The 25,273-nt window shown below is 40.0% G+C and overlaps 1 protein-coding gene across 1 annotated transcript; it reads left to right on the top strand.

Annotated features, from left to right (window-relative positions):
- Positions 1 to 186: 186 nt before the first annotated feature.
- On the top strand, positions 187 to 24,897 carry OVCH2 (ovochymase 2). The gene is made up of 22 exons (XM_086472014.1): positions 187 to 277; positions 2,779 to 2,861; positions 3,567 to 3,658; positions 4,822 to 4,994; positions 5,969 to 6,064; positions 6,456 to 6,607; positions 7,280 to 7,475; positions 8,988 to 9,011; positions 11,497 to 11,587; positions 11,691 to 11,824; positions 12,241 to 12,381; positions 13,361 to 13,491; positions 13,975 to 14,068; positions 14,905 to 15,036; positions 15,440 to 15,517; positions 16,159 to 16,345; positions 17,914 to 17,983; positions 18,556 to 18,751; positions 19,038 to 19,189; positions 19,520 to 19,688; positions 23,588 to 23,758; positions 24,815 to 24,897. Exons 1-22 carry the CDS (start codon positions 187 to 189, stop codon positions 24,895 to 24,897), a joined length of 2,736 nt encoding a protein of 911 aa, XP_086328140.1.
- The last annotated feature ends 376 nt before the right edge of the window (positions 24,898 to 25,273 follow it).

Here is a 25,273-nt window from a genome sequence, read left to right as displayed (position 1 = left end):
TGGTGTATAAAAGAATCATGGTCTGTTAAATTTGGAAAACTTATTTGAGCAGGTAAGTGCTTTATGGCTGGATTAATGAGTAACTTCTACTTCAATTAGTTACTGTTCTCCTACAGTGTAGTATTTGGGTTTCTTTTTCCCTATAAAAACTCTCCTTGTTTTTACTCAGTCATTTGGCACCCCAAGATGCGTGTTGCCCCCAGTGAGCTGCAGTTACTCCTGATGGGAATGGTTTGTATTACAGAGTTTCATGCGGTACCATCTACTCTTCAGAAAGGTAGGGTGAAAATTTCACGTCTACCTTTAACAGTTTTTTAAGTACTAACACTTTTGTTCTTAGGCAGTGACAAGCATGGGTATCAGTGCTGAAATAAAGAAGCTGCACTAATTTCACGCTCTTAAGTGTTTGACCCTAAGAGCTCATAGACCTAGGCACAAGGTGTCATTAGACTAACTGGTGTAATTCTCATTCTTCGCTTTGTTCCAACCCACGTCTGTAACTGAGAGTTATCTTTTAATGAGTAATTCTTATGAAACTTTTTGTATGGTTCCTTGATGATTCAGAATGAATAACATCAACTAAATATGATTTATAATTAAATAAATAAAATTAAGTACTCTCAGATTTGCAGCAAGTTAACGAAAGTCATGGTTTAGCATGTTGCCCATGGGCTGCAAATAAAATATTGAGTTGTCTCTTCCATTGTCTTACATCTTAAAATCCAGAGTATTCTTTTTTTTGGAACAATTAATGATTGCAATTGTTCCTGTTTCCTTCATGAAGATTTACTGAGTTATAGCGAACTGGAATGGAAAACAGATCTTGGCTGTTTGCATAACCTTTTTGCTTCCATTTTAAATTTGCAGTAGTAAAAAAAGGGAAATTTACAGTTTGATTTCTGAAATACTGCAAATCAATTGTTTTCACTGTAAAAAACTCTATTTTGGCTGTCCAAACACATGTGGTATATAAATCATCATAATAAGTTGCTCGCTTAAGCAATCCAAAGCACAGTTTTCTGTAGAATAGTATTCACTGTCTTCAGCATCCTGCCTTTCAGATGGATGTGATGGAGTTTACATAGAAATCTCTCATCTGACCAGTGAGCAGTGTTTGTCCTGAAGCAGCCTGTAAAGCAGTCTGTAGTCTCCTGGGCTTACAAATGCCACGCCACAGAAGACTTTAGACTTTGTCAAAATATAGATAATAGAAGTTTGGTATGATATTAATATAAATATTATCTTGTAACATTTAAACTAATCTTGCATATGTTAGGAGAATAGACTTATTCCATGACGAAAGAAAAAAGGGAAGTCTTAGTTTGTGAATCTTATTTTAAAATTTTATTTATTTATTTTTGCCCATTTCCCCAGTACCAAATTCCTTTTGGTAAAACTTAAATCCTATTTTTAAAAATTTTGTCTCTGTTTCCTCTTTCCTCACTGTACCTTTGCACATGGGAAAAGTGTATGCAGTGAGAATTAGGAAAGAATGAAAAAAGTTATATAAATGAACTGGATTATTTCTACACAAAGCCTTTTTTATTCAGAAGCTGAGATAAGTAGTGTTGTGTCAGCATTATTGTGACACTGTAATCACTTGCATCAGCCATGCTAATCCTGAGGATGATTGCAAAACCCTTTTCGTAGGTGTTGCAAGCTGCATTTTGTAGTTTGGAAGATTCCACGTTTTCCAGACAGTGTATACAAGTATTGGTCCTCCATCCTTTGAATACAACCACCCATCTGCCAAAACAACAAAATGTTCCAAGTTTGTGAATGCTAAATTTTTCCCAATGTAGTGCTTAACAGAATTTGTAGTCAAATGTCTTAGAGATGTGTTTGGCTTCAATGAGTTTTCATACAGCTTTAAGGAAAAAAAATTGTAGCCACTGTGGGGTTTGGGAAGTGCACTACAAAGATTCCTCTGTTCCAATGCGCTGCTTGGCAGAATTGGCTGCTTTGCTTCTGTCTTTCTTAAAATACTACCAAATCTGTAGTTATCATGACAGATGGGTTTTTTTCTATAAATATACTCCTTTACAGACACACAAATATTGTCAGCTTCACTTAGCCATAGTAGATAATAACAGTAGTGAGTTAAGAAGAAATAAAGTATGCACAGTAATAGATGTTCTGGAGAAATGCAGCCACTGTTGTTGGTCGTCAGGGTCTGTGTGTTGTGTATTTTGACCCTGTTTGTCCAAAATATTTTAAGTACAAATGCTGGGTGTAAAGAGACTTCTGAAAGCAATAATGAAGCAGGGATTGAGCCCCAAAATCATTCCAAAACTTACTGAAAAAGAATGTCGATATTCAAAAAGTTCCAGTAAGCATGGTCCTAATGAGAATATTAAAAAAAATATGTATGTGACCTCTTCTTTACAGACTGGATCCAGCCACACTCTGGGAGGGAGTTTAGAAAGCAAGGGGATCCAGTCTGAACCTCGCGACTCAGCGGAGGGTCTTCCCAGACTCTTCTGTAACAATATACATGTACACATTTTCTTATGGAAGGCAAAATGTAATATTTGTAATACAACTGAACCTAAAAGTGCTAATTTGGAGAACTTCTGCAAAATAAAGTACGTTGCCTTTGTTCTGAGCCAAATTTAGCCTCAGTCTGGGCATTAAGAATTTTAAGATTTGGTTCCTGTCATGGCAGAGACTGCACTGACCTCTATGCCAGCCATGCCTTCCAATTCTGTGTTACCAAAAAAGTAGAAAAACTTAAGTCCAAACTGAATCCTTCCTTCTTTTCCCCCTTTTACTCCTCAGATCCGAAGTGTGGGCAGAAAGTTCAAGAGGCAAAACCATGGAGTTACCTTAACCTTTTCACTCGGATTGTTGGGGGAAACCAGGTGAAACAAGGCTCACACCCATGGCAGGTTTGCACAAGCAAATGTGGTTTTATTTTAAGAACAAATCCTGACTTTTCATAGAAATGATAAAAGAAGAAAACAGGTATACTTTGTGCTTACTGACACTTATGGTGTATTGTTGAGCTCCACCCTGCATTTACAAAAAGCAGTGAAGCAGGTAGAGAGGACATGGAACCTGTCCTGCTCCCTGATAAACCTTTACTCATAATTTTTTATTTTGTTTATCATAATTTCTGAAAGAGCATCTGTAGATTAGTCTCTTGTAAAGAGGCATGGGTGGGGTGAAACTGCTCAAAAATAAGGCACCGAAGGACCCCAGGCCCCGGCTATTGTCAGGCATCATGGATTTACAGTGCTCCCAGTGACCTGCAAAGGAAAAATTCTCAACCAACTAATGACCTTTATAGTGTGCCAGGTACCTTAGTGACTTGGCATTTATTATATGTGTGTTGCTTTTATCCAAGCACCAAGTCACAGCTGAGGGGAGAACAGTGAGGTTTAGGATCTCTTAGATTCAAGGACTGTAAGAATGCCATGGAAGTGTGTTTGCTTGAAATGCAGTGTGTACTTTAGCGATGTGAATCTTCAGGGACTACCTGCATGTAGTGTCTCTTCCTCAAATGCAACCAAGAGACCAGATATAGAGATTTTCTTTATTTGGCATGCCTTCTTTATATGATGCAGGTTTCCTTGAAACGAAGGCAGAAGCATTTCTGTGGAGGCACCATTGTTTCTGCTCAGTGGGTGGTCACGGCAGCTCACTGCATCTTAGACAGGTATGTATGTGATATTTCAGAAGAAGGCTGCAGGTGCAGAAAAACTTTGATTGTAAAAGTGTGTGTGTGTGCTGTAGCATCTTTTTGTGGTGATTACTTACAGGTGCTACCCTTTTATTTGTAACCAATATTTTCCATGTTTTAACAGAAGGGGAGAAACAAACCTTTGAACATTTCAAGAATAATCAAAATAAACTTACAGGGACTGGCAGGGACTGATTTATTTTGGAAGTGTAGCTAAAAATCTGTACCTAACTAAAATTATCATGTGACCGCAATGGTTTTTTTAGCGGTAGCAACTGGCAGAGTATATGCAATTGAATGGTGAAAGGATATAGTACTGACCTCTTGCATTATGATGATTTTCAGCCTTAGTCCTGAAAAAGAAAAAAACAAACCAAAAAAAACAAACAAAAAAACACCACCGAAAAACAAAGCCAAAATGTTGTATGGAAGGCTTCAGTTCTGATTCTGTGGTGGCTTCACTGAGGTTCTCATTCCTTTATAATTAATACTGAATCTTACTGCTAATGGATCACCTGGAATTATAACTTTATTCTGTATCTGGCATTGTATGTGATTGATCACATCTTGAACAAATTAGCCAGTAACTGCAGAGTTTATATTAACTACAGAAGGACAGGCAATATCTAAATCAGCATAAAGCCTAATTCTTCAAGTCTAATGAATAAATCTGAAGTGGAACAAAAAGTTTGATGGTTGCTTCTGTGTTTCCTTGCTGCACATTTGATCTGGTACTAGGAGCCCTAAAGCAGGATTCCCTATGTTTTCAAGGTATAAACAGAATGCTAGAGAAGTGGTCTGATTTTTTTCTGTGCTTTCCTATGTCCAAAACTTCCCTACTTCAAAAAGCAGTGTGACTGAACATTTTTAAACACGGTAAGAGGACCTGGTTCCTTAGTGGACCACAAAACCACAGTCAGGAATGTAGCTAAATGATTTTTCTTAGTCCTTTTCATCTCCCAGTTTCTGCTGTGGGGCATACTCAGCTCTTGATGACTGTACATATTAAGTGCTCTAAAATCTGAAGATGAAAGTTATTAGATATCAGTAGTAATAACTTCTGTGTTTAAAAGCAACTATATTTTTTCCTGTAATTTTGAAGATTTCTGTAGCTGAATTTTTATTTTTGTGTTCTACAGGAACCTACTCCAGTACTTGAATGTCACTGCAGGAGAGCATGATTTGAGGATCAGGGAGAATGGCGAGCAGACCCTCCCTGTTAAATATGTCATTAAGCATCCAAAATTTGACCCCAGAAGGCCGATGAACTATGACATTGCCCTTCTGAAGCTGGATGGAGCCTTCAGCTTCAGTAAGGCCATAGTTATCTGTGATCTTTTTCAGCGGGGAAAGTAAGGTCTTTGATTCTCCCAGATGTTGTGAAAAGTCTTGAAACTCAGTTTAAACCCATTTCGTAGCTGTCAGATTATACTACTAAATTCTCCAGAGTCTTTTGCAACTGCAGTATTTAAAATACCAGAGGTAAGTCAGAAAAAATGTATCAGTTCAATCAAATGGTCTTCTTGAGACTTAATATTCCCTTGACAAAAAAGGTATTGTTCTTAGTATGCAGATTAAAATTTGACCAAATAGAGGTGTGTACGTTTTTTTATCTAAGGTGTAGGTGTAGATTTCTGCCTCTGGTGAACAGTAAAGGCAGACCAGAGCTCAGAGTATACTGCAGGACTGTCTGTACCTTACTCACATCCCCTCTGCTCTTTGCCCTCTTTTCCCTTCCTGCAGACCGCCGCAAGGAGCATGGGATTATCTTCAGGACTGGCAGGGGGCTGGAAGGGGAAGGGGAGGGGAGGACAACTGTTGCTTCCCTGTCACTCAGCCTGTGAGCCAGCCATTTCTCAGCTCTACGCTAGCTTTGCCTTATGGTCAGGTTTTCTGGAAGGCTACTTTACATCAGTTTTACATAATACTGAGGTGTATAGGAGAGTCCACCCGACACTTTGCTCTTCTAAAGACTCTGTCTCACATCATTAGGTTGCTCTTTCTTTATGACAAAGGTGCGCGACTACTTTTTCTAATGGAAGTTTGGATCATGGATAGCAGCTAATTTTAAGGCCTGAGCTGGAGCTTGTGGTGCTCCTGGCTTTCTTTTTCTATTCCAAAACACTATGAAATAGAGGCACAGGTAAATTGTCAAATGACAGGTTAGTTTTTCAGATGCCACAAAAATAACAGTACTTTTTAGTTTTAAAAACACTAACTGAGAAAGGAAGCTTTTTGTTGTTCTTTCAAATTCTTATTAATAAAATTCATGTCCATCTTTGGCAGGTTCATCAGTTTTGCCAGCATGTCTTCCTGATCCAGATGAAAAGTTTGAAGCAGGATATATCTGCACTGCTTGTGGTTGGGGCCGTTTAAATGAGAGTAAGCCACTCAAATTATTCTTTGACATTCAGGTTTCTCAGGTGATTATTTCTGAAGCGAAGAGCTTGATTGCATAGATCGCAGACGGACCAGAAAAAAAACATCAACTGACCATAAGAACTGTAATCTCAAAATGGGATCTTTGCTAGCTTCTGTGCCTACCTGTGAATTGTCTCAAAATGGATCACGTATATTACAATATATAGACTTGTATTTCAATTTTGAAGCATTTTGAAGTTTATTCTAATAAAACTGCTTATGTACACAAACCTGGATGTTTATGTAACCATAAAATGGCTTGGAACAGGTTTAGAATTCCTTTTTGTGTATTAGCAGTGACATTAAGTTCACCTTTTAGCATTTCTTATGAACATGGTTTTTTGTATTTCAGATGGACTACTCCCTCAGGTCTTGTATGAAGTCAATCTACCAATCCTAAGCAGTAAGGAGTGTTCAAGAGCATTATCAACTTTAAAGAAACCCATCCAAGGTGACACTATAATGTGTGCTGGATTTCCAGATGGAGGAAAAGATGCCTGCCAGGTCAGCTGAACAGGGGGCCTTGTGTACTTACAAGTGTTTCTCAGGAGCTCAAGGCTCTGTGTGCCTAAGTGAATAAATACACTGTAAACTGCGGTATTTGGAGTGTATTGATTTTGATATATGAATTCTTTCCAAGATTCGGCATGGGGCAATGCACTCAATTCAATTACATGATTCCATTTTAATTACTGTATGAGTTGTATGACAGGTTCCTGAAAGCAATTTTCCTATGTGTCTTGGTGAAATAATGCTTAGGGCTTTCTAACTTCAGAACTCTTGATAAATTAATTAGTTAATGTTGCTGAGATCCTAAGGAGGAAATTAGAAAGTATTGCTGTGGATTACAGGAAGGAGAGGCAGTGAGATAAAGGTTCAGTGATTGTTCCTTGTCATGGGGTTAAAAAAAAAAAAGCCTCTCACTCCTTTTTACATGCTAAAACACAACAGATGTGCACCCGTGAGGGAATTAGTTTGTCTCTCGCCCTCTTGACAATCCTGACTAAACACAAGAAGTCTGTGTCTTCACATTTTTTTTTAAATTACTGTTCCCTGCGTTGCAGGTCTGTTAGTATGGCACAAAAGAGAACTCAATAAACTCTTTAAGGCTTGCTCAGTGGTATGCACGTACTTTTGTAAGCTGTGCGTTGTGGGCTTTTACTTTTTTTTTTACAGGGAGACTCGGGAGGCCCTCTTTTGTGTCGAAGTAAGCATGGTGCCTGGACTCTCGCTGGTGTGATCTCCTGGGGGATGGGATGTGCTCGTGGCTGGATAAGTAATGAGAAGAAGAAACATTACAACAGAGGATCTCCGGGAATATTCACAGACCTCAGCGTGGTGCTTTCCTGGATGCAAGAGAACATGAGTGCTGGTATTAAGTCTCCACAGTAATGTGTTCCTCACTTGTGACAACTCTTCTGTCTTATAATCATATTTAATTTAATTTTGTCTTTTTCGACACATAGGACTTATATTTTTCCCATTTTTCCTGGCAAATCACTATAATATTTCATGATGCCTTTAAGATTACGGTACTGATTGGTAGCTGCCGAAACCAAATTGAGACAGTTGTAAATGTTTGTTTCTCTTCCACTTTGCCTCGTACTTGGACTGTATGTGTGTGTGTATATATATAATTTTATTTTTTAATTTGAAGAATGGTCCTTTTCTCCAGCTAGCCAGTTAGCCTGGTATTTTTGTTTTTAAGTAGAAATTCACCAGTTGAAATTGAAGATATATGTATGGAATTTCAGACAAAGTCACTTGTCATTTTTCTCAGGTGAAACATGTTGGATCAGAGATTTGACTACATGGGGAAAAGTCACCCTCTCAGAATGGCTTTTGCTTGCTCTGCCCAAAAGGCTACATATGCCCTCTGTGCAGGGGAACAGCATGAAAATTATCTGTCACTTGCAAAATGGTGGAGCTGGAGATGAAAGTGACGGTCTGTCTAGGGATGATCTTCACTCACAACATTAAGAAACTGAACTAAAATTTTCTTCCCGTTTGGGGTGTTTTCATTAAAAGGTATTGGAGAATGCGTTAAAAAATTATGCAGAGAACAGAAAAACTGAGGAGGGGTGTTTAAGAGGATTTGCTAGTTACTGAAGAAAAAAAATTGTAAAGGAAAAAACCCCCAGCTTTCCCATTAGAAACCAGCTTCAACTGGTGACTGAAAAAAGAAATCCTCATAATGTTGGAGAAAAATGAAAGGGGTTTCGCTTCTGCAAAATATTTTGGTTTTCAACATAAAAAAATGAAGAGGGAGACACAGGGTCTTTTTATTAAACGTATATTCTTTGGCCCAATAAATTATCAGGAAAAAATAATATGATTAGCTATTGTGGTAATTAAAGTGTGTTGGATCCAGTGAACAGAAAAAGCAATTTGGTAGGTAAAGTGAAAACACAACTTTCAATTGCATGGCACTAGGTTTTGTTTTCTCACTCTTTTATACTGTCACTGGTGCAGAAGATCTTAACTGTAATTGCTATCAGGCTTAATGTCCCTGATGTGATGCTAGCAGTTGGATTCTGCTACCCTTACTTGAAATGTATAGTATTTACTCAACAAGTACATAGAAAGAGCGTACTGTGCTGCTCAGATTGAGCAGTGGCCTGTCAATGTATGGTTAATTCTAGAAGTGGCTACTCCAGAATTGTTTATTCCAAAGTCAGCATTGCCTGAACCTGCAGTTTTGTTCTAATTCTAAGCCTAGTTTATTGTAGGCACTATGTCCCTAAGAAGCATTTGAATTTGCCTCAGTGCTAGCTGTGTGAAACTACCATTTCACACAGATGAAAATAAAGCCTACATTATGAATATGAAACTACAGTAATTTCTTCTTCTTTTTCCACCGCCTTCCCCATCCCTCCCTTATTAGATCTGAAAATGAAAAGCTCCACAGGTGAGTACAGTATTTTTTTCACACTATCTGTGTTAAAGCATAAAAAGACCCCAAAAATAGCCTTAAATATAATTATGAAGGAAGAAATGTGAAGAAACTTGACTCATCAAAGCACTTTTAAATGTATGCTTTAAATATATCCTTTTTTCCTCCTGGTCTGTAAAAAAAAAAAAAAAATAAAAAAAAAAATTATGTAGGGTTGTACTTATGTACTGGAGACTTCAAAAAGGAATTTTCCTGAAGACAGCTACATATATAAAGCCATATTTTTATTGATATGTAAATAAAATTAATGGGGAAAATGTAGAACAGAGCCTCAAGCAATGCACGAAATCTAGTTAGTGAAGTTGATTTTGTATAAAAATACAGATTCTAAATAGAAAGTGTGAGGTAAATTAATACTTTCGTGCAGTCTGTGCTGAATCTATCTGCTTGTCTGGTGTCTATTTATATGAATAAAATGCAAAAAAAAAAACCCCACAAAACCCAACCCTAAATGTAACATGTTTTAAAATTTAAGTCTGTCTTTGATGCTGCCATGTTTATGTTCTTGTGGGACCATCTGTTCATCTAGGTGCAAGTTCCCAGAAAGACATTGGAAACAACTCTTGTGTGGACTAGATCTTAATTTTAATTTTAGTAATCTGGAGTGAGATTTCTCAGAAGAGAAACAAGCTTGGACACACAGTCAGTTTGTATAGACTTGCTGTGGCCAGTGAGAATTGGGTATTTAAGTGCTATTTGTGTCATTTTGAAATTTTTTATTTGCCTTCCTAGGACACTGCAGGTAAGATAATCTTATAAGAATGTGACTCAAACATTATTGGCTGGAAGGTTGCACTCAAAGAATTGCAATCAATGGCTCAATGTCCGAGTGGAGACCAGTGACAAGCAGTGTTCCTCCGGGATCGGTACTGGGACCGGTGATGTTTAACATCTTTGTTGGCAACGTGAACGGTGTCATTGAGTGCACCCTCAGCAAGTTTGCCAACACCACCAAGTTGTGTGGTGAGGTCGACACGCTGGAGGGAAGGGATGCCCTCCAGAGGGACCTTGACAGGCTGGAGAGGTGGGCCCAGGCCAACTTCATGAAGTTTAACAAGGCCAAGTGTAAGGTCCTGCACCTGGGCCGAGACAATCCCAAGCACAGATACAGGCTGGGCAATGAGTGGGTTGAGGTCACCCCTGGGGAGGAGGACTTGGGAGTCCTGGTGGATGATAGGATGAACCTGAGCCAACAGTGTGTGCCTGCAGCCCAAAAAGCCAACCGTATCCCGGGCTGCGTGAAAAGAAGAGCGGCCAGCAGGTCGGGGGAGGTGATTCTGCCCCTCTACTCTGCCCTTGTGAGACCCCACCTGGAACACTGCGTCCAGCTCCGGAGCCCCCCACACAAGAAAGACATGGAGCTGCTGGAGCGAGTCCAGAGGAGGGCTACCAAGATGGTCAGAGGGTTGGAACACCTTTCCTATGAGGACAGGCTGAGAAAGTTGGGCTTGTTCAGCCTGGAGAAGAGAAGGCTCCAGGGAGACCTTATAGAGGCCTTCCAGTACCTGAAGAGGGCCTGCAAGAAGGCTGGGGAGGGACTTTTTTTACAAGGGCCTGCAGTGATAGGAGGAGGGGTAATGGTTGGAAGCTGGGAGAGGGCAGGTATAGCCTAGATAAAAGGAAGAAGTTCTTCACCCTGAGGGTGGTGAGGCACTGCAACAGGTTGCCTAAGGAAGTTGTGGATGCTCCATCCCTGGAAGTGTTCAAGGCCAGGTTGGATGGAGCCTTGAGCAATGTGATCTAGTGGAAGGTGTCCCTGCCATGGCAGGGGGGGGTTGGAACTAGATGATCTTTGAGGTCCCTTCCAACCCAAGCCACTTTATGATTTTATGATTCTGTGAGTCCTTAAATTTGTTTTCATATATGTAGTTGTTGATAAATGTCTTACCGGTTTACCTTGCAAGGAGAAGGAAAGGCAAGAGGAGGTAATTTTTGCGAGTATTTGTGTTTCTGGTGACACTGCAGAGGAAAGCTTCTAGTTCTACTACTTCTCTTAAAGTGTCTTTGATACTATATTTTTCTGTTGCAAAAGTCTCCTGCTGTAATATCGCTAAGCACATTATTACAAATGGGCTGCAATGAATGCTTTTCTTATGTCCCAAGGTATGCATTTTTCCTCTCCGTAAAGTATTTATACTGTAATCCTCATTTAACAGGTAGTTTCTTTAAGGTAAAAAGCAAGCACTGCCATTTTTACAATAAAATATGATATTGTGTTGGCAGTGCTTCATTTTGCTCCCAAATTATGTTTTTTAAAACTGACTTACCATATTTCCAAATAAAAGAGAGAAGATCCAGCATCAGTCTGCTAGCAGATTCAAGGTGCAGCCGAGCAATGTTGTCTCACAGTATTCTCTAGACGTTTGAGCTTTTGGTGGAGCAGGTGATTGTATCTGTGTCAAACCCGATTCCTTTATTTTGTTTTAACTCTACAATACAGCATTCTGTAGCATTCAGGATGGCAAACTCCCTGACAGTGAAGGAGAATTACATTTTCCTGGAAGTCCCAAACAGTTCTATCAAAACCACCAGTAAGTAGACAAAACAGTCTTTCCCCATAAACTATTCCCTGTACCAGTGTAGTTGGGGTTTTTTGTTGCAGTTTTGTGAATGGGAACTAATTTCTTGTTCCAGATTGTGTGTATGGACCCTGTTTGTACCAGAAGGGAAGTACATATTGCTTCGTTTTTCCCACTTTGATATAGAGCCAGAAACGTTTTGTGACTATGATTCTTTATCAATCTATTCAAAAGATGACAGACTTGTTGGTGAGTTGCTGGCCCCTTATTCTTTGAAATAATCTGCCAGTGTACTCTTTCATTCTAACAGCAAGTGCGCCCAATGAGGACATTGCAGCTGATTATGTTTTACTTGTATTTTCATGATGACTACGTTGTAACATACGGTCTAAAATAAAAGACCAGGAGTGTGGGAGGAGAAAAGAATGGAAAATGCCTGGTAGGGAACTGTGTCAGCATACGACTTTCTGGCGTCAAGGATTTTCAATTTTTAATAGTGTGTATCTATTCGCGCTAATGGATTAATAGGCAATGTAGAGGAATGAATAGGCAATTTCCTTTTCATCCTAAAATTTTTATAGCTAAATACTAAAATTGGTACATGCAAGTTTTCTCAAGTGATTAAAGACTTTAAACATTGATTATTCTCTAATATTATATTTCAGGGAAATTCTGTGGAGGAGATACTCCATTACCTATTTTGATTGGCTCTAATAGTATAAGGCTGAAATTTGTTTCTGATAATAAGGATTATGGAACTGGTTTTTCCATGAGCTACAAAGCCCTTACACCAGATATTCTTCCTGGTAAGTCTTAAGTCTGTTAATATACCTGTCTGCACTCTTGGGTGGTGACCTGAAAAAAATTTCCAGGAGAAAATAAATCAAAGGAACCTCCCATGATATTTCTATGTGGATGATGTTATGAACAAGGTAAGTGTGGTTAGGCTGCCCTGTGCCATTGTGGAGAAACTGGGATGCCAGAAAGAGGTAGGATAGGTGCTATTGAGAGACGCCCTCCTTTAAGTTTGCCTCTTCTCCATCCACTTTATACAAGATCTCATTTCCTTCCCTACTTCCAGAATGTTTAAAACGCAGTTAATAAGATTAGTTAAATGAGCAGAATTTCCAGATGAAAGCTGCTCTGCTAGTCCCAGGCATGCTTTCATGGAGGGGCCCTGAGGGAAGCATCTAAGGCTAAGACATATGTCATGAAGAACTGCTTTCGGTTTTGCAGTGCAGAGCGGTTCACCATCACTAGGGAGCAGGCCCCAGGGCCATCTGCTGAGACTGGACAATCCAGTTAGACAGACACCCGTTGTTCCTGTTTCTGCGGCCTTTCCAACTAGTTTCTTTCTTTTCAGAGTGTAAGGGCAGAGTGTAGGGAGGAATCCCCTCTGAGGGGCCTTGCCACTGCATAGCCTATCAGGAAGACACGTCCTCTCGTTGTGTTTTATGTCTCTGCTTTCTAAAGAAAGTTGGCAATGTTCCTCTGACATGCCTGTGTACTGCTCTTCTATCACCCTGCACCGGCACCTGTGCCTGCAGTGCACTGCCTGTAGCTACAGGGGAATGCTATAGTCATGGGTTGAATTGCTCTTCTGCCTGGGAACAGATTGAAAATTTCCTTTGCGTCTTTTTCAGACAGAAGGATTTGGCTTGCTGCTCTTGCCCTGTTCACTTTCTCAGCTGTGTGAAAGCACCAGAAGAGTTTTTCTGGATTCTTTTTGTTATTGATTTAATAGTAAATCACAATGCCTTAATTTTTGTTTTCCTGGATTTCCAGATTCTGGCTGTGAGTCCTTAGCTGTCCTTTTTGAAGAAGGAGTGTTACAAAGTATGCACTATCCAGAGCACTACAGCAACACAGCAGACTGTCAATGGATTATTTGTGCGCCAGAGGACCATGTAATCAAGGTATAATATGAGCCCTTGTGTCTACAGAATGGAAATGGGCACCATTGAGTTAACAAGAAATTGTGCAGCTAAGGACAAGCAAGATCAAGCAATGTAATCTTGAATAATGCTGCTGGATGCAGTTAAAAGAAGTCACTTTCCATCCTAAAAGCCAGATAGGTTTTGATTTCTCCTTTAGGGTATAGTAAAATAGGATTTCCTGGTTTAAATTTTACCATGACAGATTTGGGTGATCTACTGTAGGTGGTCCTGCTCTGGCAGGGGGGTTGGACTAGATGATCTTTCGAAGTCCCTTCCAACCTCTAACATTCTGTGATTCTAGCAAATGTAATATGCTATGTTACCACCTGTGAGAGGTCTGAATGTCATAGAAATCAAACCCCAAAGGAACCACTGAGAATACTAAAGACCTACTCTAGATCTTTGATTTTTTTTTTTCTGTATGAATTCAACAAAGTTCACTTTATCATTTTTTATTTAAAGCTTACATACCAGTCTTTTGAAGTAGAAGAGAGTGAAGATTGCTCTTATGATGCCGTGACTGTGTATGAAGATATGGGAAAAGAGGAGGAAATTGGTTCGACTTTTAATTTTTGACATATTTTGGGGATGACCTATTTCTTTATGCCTTTCACTAGCTCTGTTCTACAGTCTAAAATCAAGTTCGCCTCTGGAGAGTCTCAGGTGATGTTATAGGTACTAGTTTCAGTACTGTGAAAAATACTTGCAGGTATTGCTGCTTCTGTTCCACTTAGAGGCAAAACCACATTGAACAGAACAGTTTTCTGTATTTAAATTCTGTATGAAATGCAGTTCTGAATCCATTTAAATGAAGAAAAGGGCATAACACAATAGTTTGTTTTTTTAGTAAGGATCAGACACAGAAATCACCCAAGAGTTCATTTTCAGAGTCCAGTTGTTGTTCACTCCAGGTGAGCATTCATATAATTCTTGCCACCTTGCTGGAGAGTCCCCTGGCTTACATTGAATGAGAGGAAGACCTGTCCCAGTAAACTGATTTCAGCACTTGCTTGATGCTGGTGCATAGATTAGCACTAGTGCTTAAATTAGCTCTAGCAGATGCTAGTGCTGAAACACTAACAAGGGGAAATCCAGTTTCCAGTGTGTTTTATATGTAATGGCGACATATGAGCATGAGTACTGTAATAGACTCTTGTGAAATAATGCAAAAGTCTCCGTGTTCTTATAATTACTGAACAAGGGCAGACTGTCGGAAATAATAGAACAGTCCTTCAGCCTCACTCCACTTCTCTACTCTCTTGTGCATAGTTATTTTTTACCCTCCTGTGTGAGAGCTGGAATACACAGAATATTTGGTACCCACTGTTAAGAGAGATAAGGATGAAAAAGTACATGTTAATCTGCAGTGAACATTTGCTTTCTCATGTTTAGCTAAGTCTTGTGGATTTGCTCTACCTGCACCTGTTCTAAGCTCCTCTGCTATGATGCTGGTTGTCTTTCACTCTGATGAAACAGAGACCTTTGGAGGATTCAGAGCTACAATCTCTTTTGTTCATGTACAAGGTAATAGAAGTAACTTGGGAAACTGCCTCTATGGGGCAGCACGAAGGGCTTTTCAGCAATTCTGGCTATTCAGAATTATTTTGCTCTAGGAGATTGTCATCTAACAAATTGTTTCAGTGAAAAAACTGTATTGTGAACCCAATGAGGCATTAAACAAAGGGCCTATTAAGTGGGTGAAAAGAAACACCGAATCTACCCAATACACCACTTTTATTTTGTGTAAAAGTATTTTGGTGCATTTTAAATAGCACTTTATTACCATCTGGAGATGTAATAGCATGGATCCCTACTGTAGAAATCTATTCCTTTTACAAAAATTATAATAAAGGAAATAAAAGTGATTTTGTAATAAAAATGTCACTCAAGACAGCCTGCTAACACATTTGCTGTTTTCATTTGCTAGATTTAGATACTTTGGATTCAACTAGTGAAGAATTTGAAGATACAGATATGACTGAAGAAGAAACACAAGTGACAACAGGTAAGCCAACTCAAGTTACATTTTCTTCATGGGAATAGGGAGTACCTTTTTGACTATAATTTAAATGATGTTTTCTCCAAATATTTAGTGGATGCAGTTGTCCCAGATTTTTTCATTACGATATTTCGAGGAAAGAAAAAGATGAATAATAACACTTCTGTGCTTTGGCTTTAGAATAGCAGAAACTGATTTTTCTTGTTTCCTTCATCTTGTTAAGTGAGAGCAATGCAATGACATTATTTCAGCTTGTATGTAAGTTTACACCTACTTGCTTTGGTGAAAATAATTGCAAAGAGTACAGGGTAGTTGAAAATAGTAACCAGTGTTTTAGAACTTCCCTTTTTCCCTCCAGTACTTTATAGAGAACAGGATGAGTTCATATTCATTGTAGGTTTGAGGCTAAAACTTTTGAAGGTAATCAGCTGCCTTGATCTTGGTGAAGCTCTGTTTTTGCTAAGATCATCTCCTTATGCTCTCTTAAAATTTTGGACCCTTTGTAATGAGGAAGGTTGAAAGATTCAGCAAAAAGGGGAGGGGGGAAGCTTGAGAAGCTGCGGGGTAGCTCTTAAATGGACTGTTCTTCAGTTCTTCAAATCTTGACCTCTAAAGACTTCTTGAAACATCAGTGCTTTCTGTTTCAGGTGATATTTGTGGACTGCCTTCAAATCAGCCCAGGTTCATCTTCAGTAGGATAATTGGAGGTGAAGAAGCTGTACCATACTCATGGCCTTGGCAGGTCAGTGTACAAATTTCAGATGAGCATATCTGTGGAGGAGCAGTTCTTGCCAAAGAATGGGTTGTCACAGCTGCTCACTGCTTTAATTCTAAGTAAGTACACTGGGATGAACCCTTCCCTGGGAACGTCTGTAATTGCAGCATGGTGGTTCTGCCCAGGTTGGCTGGCACAGTTTTGGTTACCACATACTTACAGGTCACATTGGCACTGGATCCTTTTGCTCCACGCCTATGTACTAGGATCATAATGGCTACTGTAGCCTAATTCAGTAGGCTTGGTTTTCTCTCAGATCAGTTTTCAGAAGAGGTGACAAGATACGAAGTCCCTTGTCATCCATCACTTACTTCTGGGTAACCTTTTTGTGTTTGGGTCATTTACAGACCATGTTTTCATCTGGGTAGAATCAACCTATCCAAAAATTTAAAAATTGCTGAATTTGTGTAGATTTTGGAAGACATACAGAAGGCTTTTGTGCACAGGATTGATGCCATTCCATTATTAAGAACCTATCAGTCTGTTAAATCAGATTATGTGGAAATTTTTCTGTCTTTATTGAGAGGAGAAAAAAGGATAGTCTGTGTGACTTTCAGACTCTTTAAAATACTTTCTAAACTGCAATTTGTTTATTCATCTCTTAGGCTGAACACTACCTGTTTTGAAGTTCAAATTAATCACAAGTATATTAATTTAAAATTCACATACATTGGGTCATTAAAATATTTTTTTAAATCCTCCCAGGATTGATGATAATTAGGTATTCTGGCCTTTTTTCAAATAAAGTTGCAATTACTTGAAAATGAGGGTAAGCTTTCAAAAGCCCTGAATGCCAAAGATGCCTCAGCATCTATATTCTCCATTTCTTTGATTCTCTTCCCCACCCCTACAAAACTGGGCATCTGAAATGCAAGTGCTGGTTTGCATTTTGGACTTTGGCTTCTAAGTTTATAAATACTAGTTTGCAAAATTTTGTCAGGAGCATTGTTGCGCTGTGGTGAAGGTACTGCTTTAAGAGCTGTTTTGAGGAGGGATTCTTTGTTGCACGTTGCCATCACATCAGAATTTGTATATTTGGCTTAATGATTCTACACAACTGATTTCATGAGGGAGTTAAGACACGTTTTCAGGCAGTGAGAGGGTTTGGTTAAGAAACTGAAGGGTGAAATGAAATGTTTCTCTTGCATTTCTTTATATCATTTGATAGGTAGTAATGTTTTAGAGGTCACCCATTTTTACATCGAGAAGGTAGGGACCAGCCCTGTCACTGAGTGGTGTGGACCATGCAGGCTTTGTATTCTGCATCAGGCACCCTCAGTCCTTATAAAAGGGACCTTTCTCTCCATTCGCTATGTGTTTGAGTGATCCTACTGCCTCATCACGGGAATATGTCATGCTCCCTAGAAGTCAGTGGGAAGATTTCCATAGATTGTATGGGAGTATGGGCCTCAGGAGTTGTTGTAGTACGTTGGAATTTGTAGTAGGGCCCTGGTATCTGTTTTAGGTGGGGGAGATTTTAAGATTCACAGGTTTCAGGAATGTTGTTATACCAGCCTGACAATGTACTTATATTTCGTTTTGTTGTTGTTGTTTGGGTTTTTTTGTAGTTGTGTTGTTGTTATTGGTTGTTTGGTTTTTTTTTGTTTTGGTTTGGTTTTTTTTTTAGGGAACAATACAGAGACTTATGGATGGTGGTGACAGGACTTCATGATCTTACAGAGCAAGAATACAGACAGGTATGATTAAGTTCTGCTTAATAATAAAATAGAAATCAGTCTTGCAAAATAGTTTTTAATCTATGTGCACCTCCCAAGTTGTTCATGATGTAGCAATCCAACAGCCTGCATGCTGACCTTGATCTGCATTTACACGAAAACATTTGTGTGACTGTCAGAGGAATTGTATCCACACAGATCTGTGCCTTTGTCAGTAATGAACTCCAAAGCTCAGTATCCTGGAAGATGTGAGAGTGAGGAGTGTATTGTCTGTAAATTCCCTGGTGACTGTTACCAAGACAGAAGTAATTGGGGCACGACTTTCCACTTTGCTCAGACTGGACAGATGTTTTTCTGTGACCCTCTTCCTGCAGTTCCTGGGTGGGAGTTTCCTGCATGTTCCCTGATCCATGTCCAAGAGGCATAATCTTTTCTGCTTAATATAAGAAAGCTGGTGGCTTCAGCAGCTGTTTTTACATGTGCCTTCCTCTTAAGGCATCTTGCTTATGGCCTGAAAATTTATAAAACCAAAGTTACTTAAAGACTCAAATTCCCAAGTAATTCAGAAAATGTCAATGTCCTTGCTTTCCTAGAAAAGGTCAGTAAAGCAGTATATCATACATCCGAGTTTTAACAAGACCACTATGGACTCTGATATTGCCTTGCTGCAACTGGCCGAGCCCTTAAAATTCAACCACTATGTGCGCCCAGTGTGCCTCCCTGCCAAGGAGGAGGAGGTTCAGCCCTCGAGGGTGTGTGTTGTCACAGGATGGGGTGCACATGAAGAAGGTATGCAGCCTTGGCTATTTCGGAGGTTTAGCATCCTGCGCTGTGTTTTAAATATGATGTTCTGTGTTGTAACGATCATTTTCTGTCTGTGCGTTAGTTTCTGGAGAACAGATGTGTTAAAAGGTTTTCACTTGTGTAAGCTCAGCTAAACATGCTGGGGAGTGGGTGGGAGGAAAGAAATCGGATCGTTTAGATTGACACCATTTGAAAAGGGGAAGAGTAAATCTTCTTTCTGGAATCGCTAATTCATGCCTTTACTGGTTTCTGAGATGTCTTTTACTTCAAGACAGAGAAAAGGGGAAAAAACTTTATCAACTGGAAGTCCCCATCCTGGTGCTTGACACATGTCAGAGCTACTACATAAATCTTCCCAGTAAAGTGACCCAGAGTATGATCTGTGCTGGATTCCCTCTGGAGGAAGGCAAGGACTCATGCACAGTAAGTTGTGCACATCACCTTTACCTTCCGACACTTGGGGTATGGCCAGATGGGTTCTGAAAAGGGGAGTGTTAAAACCTCACTAACAGCTGTTTTCCTGCAAACAGGCTGTAGGTGATTTACAGGGAAAGACTCCTTAATAGTAGGATTGTAATTACTCATGTTGCCAAAAAAGGTACTTCCCTTGAACAAAGGTTATTTCTTTCTCTGCCTTTTAGAATAGAGACCCCCAAACACATGAGCAGCTGGGACCTGTTGTAGCTGAACTGATATTTTGAAAAGATAAGGAGTGATCTTAGCTCATAACAAGATTCTTTTGTCCTTCTGCAGGGTGATTCTGGTGGCCCATTAGTTTGTGCTTCAGAAGATGACTCGGGATTTTACACCCTTCATGGAATCACTAGCTGGGGCTTGGGATGTGGAAGGAAGAACTACCCAGGAGTATACACAAATGTTGGTGTTTTTGTTGACTGGATCAAGCAGAGTGTTAATAGTAGTGGTACGTATGGAAAAAAAAAAACAATTAAATTCATCCTTTTGCTATTGCTAGATGCTTAATTCAAGGTCTTTTTGGTGCCATTTTTATAGTTGAGTGTCCAGCACTTTCTGAAATTTTGGCCATTTAAAATACCCCTAGCTGAATGCCAAGGAACAGGTCAATCTAAATCAGTAGTCACTTCTGAAAATTGTTTTTCTTCTGGATGTGTTATTATTCCCCCTCTATTGTATTTTTCGTGTTGATGAATTTGTTTTCCTTACTGCTGCTTTGCTGCTCAGGGTTGGGAGGAGGTAGGGAGGCATGAACTGGCACATGTTGACAGCTGAGTCCGCTTCAACAAGTTTACAGCCTGCCTTTGTTGGTGGCCTTTGTGAAGTTTACCCTGTTTCATTTTTCTCCTTTTTCTAGATCTTCCCATTTTCACGGTGTGACCATCAAAAGAGCAGTTCTGATGGACCACATTGTAAAACACTTCCAAAGCACAAATGTCACTGAAAGCAAAATTTGGTGAGAGTGTGTTAGTTCATGATTGGTGAACAGATTCCAAAGTAGGTGATCCTACCCTGATGAATTTACTGCTGATTTACCTGAATTGAGACTTTGGCTTTACATGCATGTGCTTCGGGCAGATATGAGTTACTTGCAGGCTTCTGACACTGTTAATCTATTTTAGAAGGAAATAGAGGGAAAATAAGCCACTGTATACCATGTACCAAGCATGTCCTTGAATGTAGTACTGGAGAGCATAAAAATACTGAAGAAATGAGATGAAGTATGTGCCTGTGTAAAACAACTGAAGGGCTCTGAGAGGACCTAGGCAGTGGCAGCAGTGGTGCACCACCGAGGAGCAGAGCAGCATTGTCTAGTCATTAGTGATGTGACTCCATCAAATAGGTGGGAAAAGGATATTTTTAATCCAGTTCCCGTTTTAACAAATTGCGTGTTGTTTAAACAGGTAGAAGTGTTTGAAAAGACAGATGTTACAGGCCAAGGGCCTTTGGCACTGTGCAAGAACTGACAGCTCTGCTAATTAATCTATACATGTAATTAAAAAGGTACTGTGTAATCCACATGCTGCAAACTGAACACATTGACTTGTAAATAGTAGTTTACTGCCCAAATGGCTGCTTACACAAGAAATTGTGATGACAGGCTCCGCTTAGCTTTGCAGACTGTTCTGTGCACAGTCTTAGTGTTCAGAAACGAGATCAGTATGACAGTAAAATAGGTAACACAAATATAACCCTTCTTTGACTCAGTGGTCCAGAAAATAACTAGAAAGTAAGAAAGATATTTTGTTTCTGTTTTATTAATGGAAAAAATCTTTAGAGATGCATTTCCCATGCATGCATTTGATGCCTGTAACCCTGCTTTTTTGATGATGTTAGTGTAGAACTTTGATTTTTTTAAAGAAAATAATTTTATTCTGTAGCTGGGGAAAAAAAAAAATCTCTCTACCTTTAATCCCAAATGAATACAGTAAACATTTTTAAACAGTTTCTTCACTGTAAAGTTTAGGCAAAAGCCCACAAAATAATCTGGAGCATGAGCTTCCTGTGAAGCTATGGAACTACATGGTGGAAGGACTTCTGGACAAATTCAGGTTAAGTGGAAGGCACAGCTGTATTACATTATTGGTGGAATATGCTCGTTCTATCTTTGATAAGCTCTCTGAGGAGGTCCACAGAGAGCAATGAAGGGAAAATATCCTTTGTAATTTTTCGTTACAGCAGTCTGTTGATGTTCAGTTATGGTGGAAGCTGCTATTAGCTGACTATATCAGTTTAACTATGCTGGGAGCAGATGTGGCTAGTCACCTGATGGCTATTCCATCTTGCTTAACAGGATGACTTAAAATACCTGTAAAGTTTTTATCTGCTTATTAATTTAATACAAGGATATCAAGTGGGTGTGTTCAGAAAAATAAAAAGATGGAGGGAGAACTACAGGTGGTATCAGCTGTGCGAGCCCTATTGAATGCAGTAGTTATGCTGATAAACTGACATCCTTTAGAAATATTCCTTTCATATGTTTGGAATGCTATCATAAATTATTTATATTTGATTTGTTTGTTAGGGTATTTAACGTTTTGCTTTACTGCATGATGTTGGCCCTTTGTGTTTCCCCTAGTGTGATTTTTACGAGAACTCTAGTTTTACCTTTGTTTGCTGTATGTTTTTAGTCTATTGTAAGCTGCCAGTATCTTTTAACAATGATGTGAACTGCTTTGTGATGCAAATAAATCTGATTTTAAAAAATAAAAAAATACTTTCAATGGACTTAATGTAATGGAGTTATATTTTAGTTTTTACAAAATTTATATAAATCCCACTTTAATTCTTGACAGTTATATGAGGCTTTCTTGAACCCTAAAGGTGGGATAGTAGTAGCCTACCTGACTCCTGAGGTAGGCTCAGGTTCCCTGTGTGCTTGCAATCTGGATATAAACTTTCTTCTGTTGGCATGTAAGTAAAAACATCTTCTTTATAGCATTATATGGAAGCAAATGAATGCTCATTGCATTATTTATTGGCACTGTGCTAAATATTTAGAATAAAAGTTGATGTCCAAAAATACCTTGCTCTGACCTTTGGTTAACATGAGCATCTGTGACCATAAGTCTTCCTGCTGGGCTCTGAAATGGTGGTCCTGCTCTGCCTGTGTGCTTGGGCGTGCACGCTGGGAGTCCAGCTGTGTTGCCAGTGATACACCTAGATAGCCTTTGCAGGGGCGGTAATAATGTTTTTGTAACTTTTGTTGGAAAGGGAAGATCTTCATCAGGAAATAGAAGGTGCGTGTCCATTGTTCAAGCCTGTCTGGCAGTAGTACAGAAGAGGAAGCCGTTGTCTGAAACCTGGGTTCCGGCTATATGGGTACAAAAGATGTTAAACACGTTGCTGTTCTCTGACTCTGTGGCATTACCTCTATGAATTCTTGGTTCATAATTCTTCTACCTTGCCATCTCCTCCTTTTCCAGGCTAGGGCAGCATAGCGGCTTACTGCGGCTTACTGTTCTCGGTTGCTCTCGCTCCTGTGACCTCCCCAGTGAAGCACAGCAGCATCGTACCCTTCCTGAGATGTGTTCTGCCTGGAGGTATGCATGCCACGGGTTTCCTGGCTCTGTTCTTCCCCAATGGGTCTGCCCGGAAGGATCTGACAATCACAGTATTTAGGTGTAGCATAGAACTATATTCTCATGTGCTCTTCCCAGTTTTCTTCTCTTGTCCCCTAGCCTTTTTTCCTTTGTACTTTTTGAGGGCAAGTGGCACAAGGGCAGTTTTTTTCTCATTTAGGAATCCATTTACTGTCATGTATTGGACGCACAGACTGGTATTTCTTCATCTGAAGTGACTAGACTTGGTTCTTTGCATGCTTTCAAAAGAGTGAATTTAACAGTGACACCAGAGGAACTGCGGATGTTATGTCTATGTGAGATGGGTTAACAAGAAGAAAGAATTAGGTTTGGTACTTTGAAGAAAAAAAACCCCAAGTTTTATATAGACCAAGACCTTGCCTTTGGCACAAAACAAAAGAAAATAATTAGCAAAAATTGAAGGAGCATTAGGAATAGTTAATACAGAAAACAAGAAATACCTTTAGATTTTTCTCAAGCTCTACAAACCCCCTTAATTGCCTTTCTCGTACTGAAGACAAGAGTCCTGTTCTTGAGGGAAGGTTAATGCTTCCTATCAGTAGTGCAATTCAGAGAACCACTGGTAATTGCATAGCTGTGCAATTATTAGTCATTGTAAAGCAGACACAAAGTCCTGTCTTGAAAATCAAAAAAAAAAAAAAAAAAGATGAATTCCTATTATATTTGTTCCTATTTATCCTTCAGGATAAATTCTGACTGAGAAATCTGAATGTTTCTTGTCTCTGTTATTTTTGTTTTGCTTTAGTCTGCTTGAGTTTTGAGCCTTTTGCCACATGGATATATGGTAGATCATTGATGAAAGCAAAATACGTGCAAGCCATGCTGTTACCATATTGTCAGAAGACAAGAAGTCAGAGTGCCTCGGTGGGAGAATCTAGCTGCTTTAATCGTGGAGAATGGGTCACTCAGCCTGGAGGTGCTGAGCTCAGTTATAATACTCAGGGGACAATGTCTGTGTGGGACACTGATACAAGGAGTTAATTTACTTGGGGAACAGAGCAGCACTGTGTAGCATTTTGATACTCCTTCCCTTGCTTTTGAACTCAGGTGAGAAAAGCTGGTATTAACAAAAACATTGAAAAAGAGTGTGGTGAGGTATTAATACTCTGGTCTTCTACTTCAGTAGCCCAGGAGACTGAATGCCTTTTTCTTTCTGTCTTTTTCTCATAAAATACAAGCATTTCAGAATAAATCAGATTTATTGTCTTGTCCTTGTATCACCATCTACAGCTTGGCATACCGTGGCATTGCTCCTGGCATTCCTTCCTTCCCCACAGGTTTGATCAATTTGTTTTCTTCCCTCTGAGAAAGATGTGTCTGTGTGATATGGGCATGCTTGTATTTTAGATAAACTATTTTGAACCTTGTGGCATGGGCTTGGACTTCAAAGACTTCTGTTTTGTTTTAATTGACTTTTGTGGCTGTCCCAAACTGTGCGCTCATGTCCTACCCTCTGTAGAAGGAATAACAATACTTGATGTCTTTTGTGTGGTTGGTTCATTTGTTTGTTTAAAGCAACTTGAAGTCCATAGGTCCCAAACACTTTGTTAGTGCTGCTTGTCACAATGTAAAATGTTGTCCCAGGGAATAGGGAAGAAATTAGGAAATAATTTCTGTTCCCCCAGTCGCACTAGCTGAAGTTCAACTCTCTTGCCCTCTCTTAGTTAATTGGTTATTTCCCAGTAGTTTGCCACACAGGCTGTGGACCGCACATGCTGTCTGCAGAGAAAGTCACAAATGCCAAGCCAAGCGATCAGCCGTGTCTCCTGCTGGGTGCTCTGCGCTGTAATGCAGTCTTTACCTGTGATGTTGGTGCAGCTTTAGTGGCCTTTTCATTAGGATTGTACCTACTGCAAACTTGAGGGAGGATGTTTGTGTATGGAAATGAAAGAAGCCTGTGAACCTTGTATCATTAGGTTATAGGGTTGCATGCTGTTTCTGCCCGGAGGACTTGAACTTTGCTGTTTTACAGGACAGACTGGGGCGAACCGGGACTGGGCCAGAACTCCTGCATCGCTGGTTTCTGTTGCTGAACATGAGGGCGATGAGAATTGAGGTAGGAAAATGCAGGGGAGGAAAACGGGTTGTAGCTCGTGGGTGTCCAGCCCGGGTAACTGGATTTTGTGGCGTTTTCTGTTGCACCGTGCTGTGCAAGGTGGCTCCGGCTGCTTGCGGGTGTACGCGGTGTGCCCCATCCCGGGGAGTGGGGCCTGTTGTCCAAAACGGCGCCGCGACATGTGGACGGACCACCGGGCGTTCCGAAGCAGGCCTTGGATAACCCGTGTCAGCCCGGGTTGCCAGAGGAGCGGGGTTCCGAGCAGGCCGCCGCCCTGGCCGCCTGGGCACCGGGCGGGGAACCCCGGGGAGCCGCTGCCCTCGGCGGGGCCGGGCGGGGCCGCCCGCCGGCGGGGGCGGCGCGGGGCGGGCTGTG

Source organism: Leptosomus discolor, chromosome 12 (genome assembly GCF_034619465.1).
Source record: "Leptosomus discolor isolate bLepDis1 chromosome 12, bLepDis1.hap2, whole genome shotgun sequence".
Taxonomy (NCBI): domain Eukaryota; kingdom Metazoa; phylum Chordata; class Aves; order Leptosomiformes; family Leptosomidae; genus Leptosomus; species Leptosomus discolor.
The sequence above is the reverse complement of the archived record's forward strand: the minus strand, read 5'-3'. Positions and strand labels throughout refer to the sequence as shown.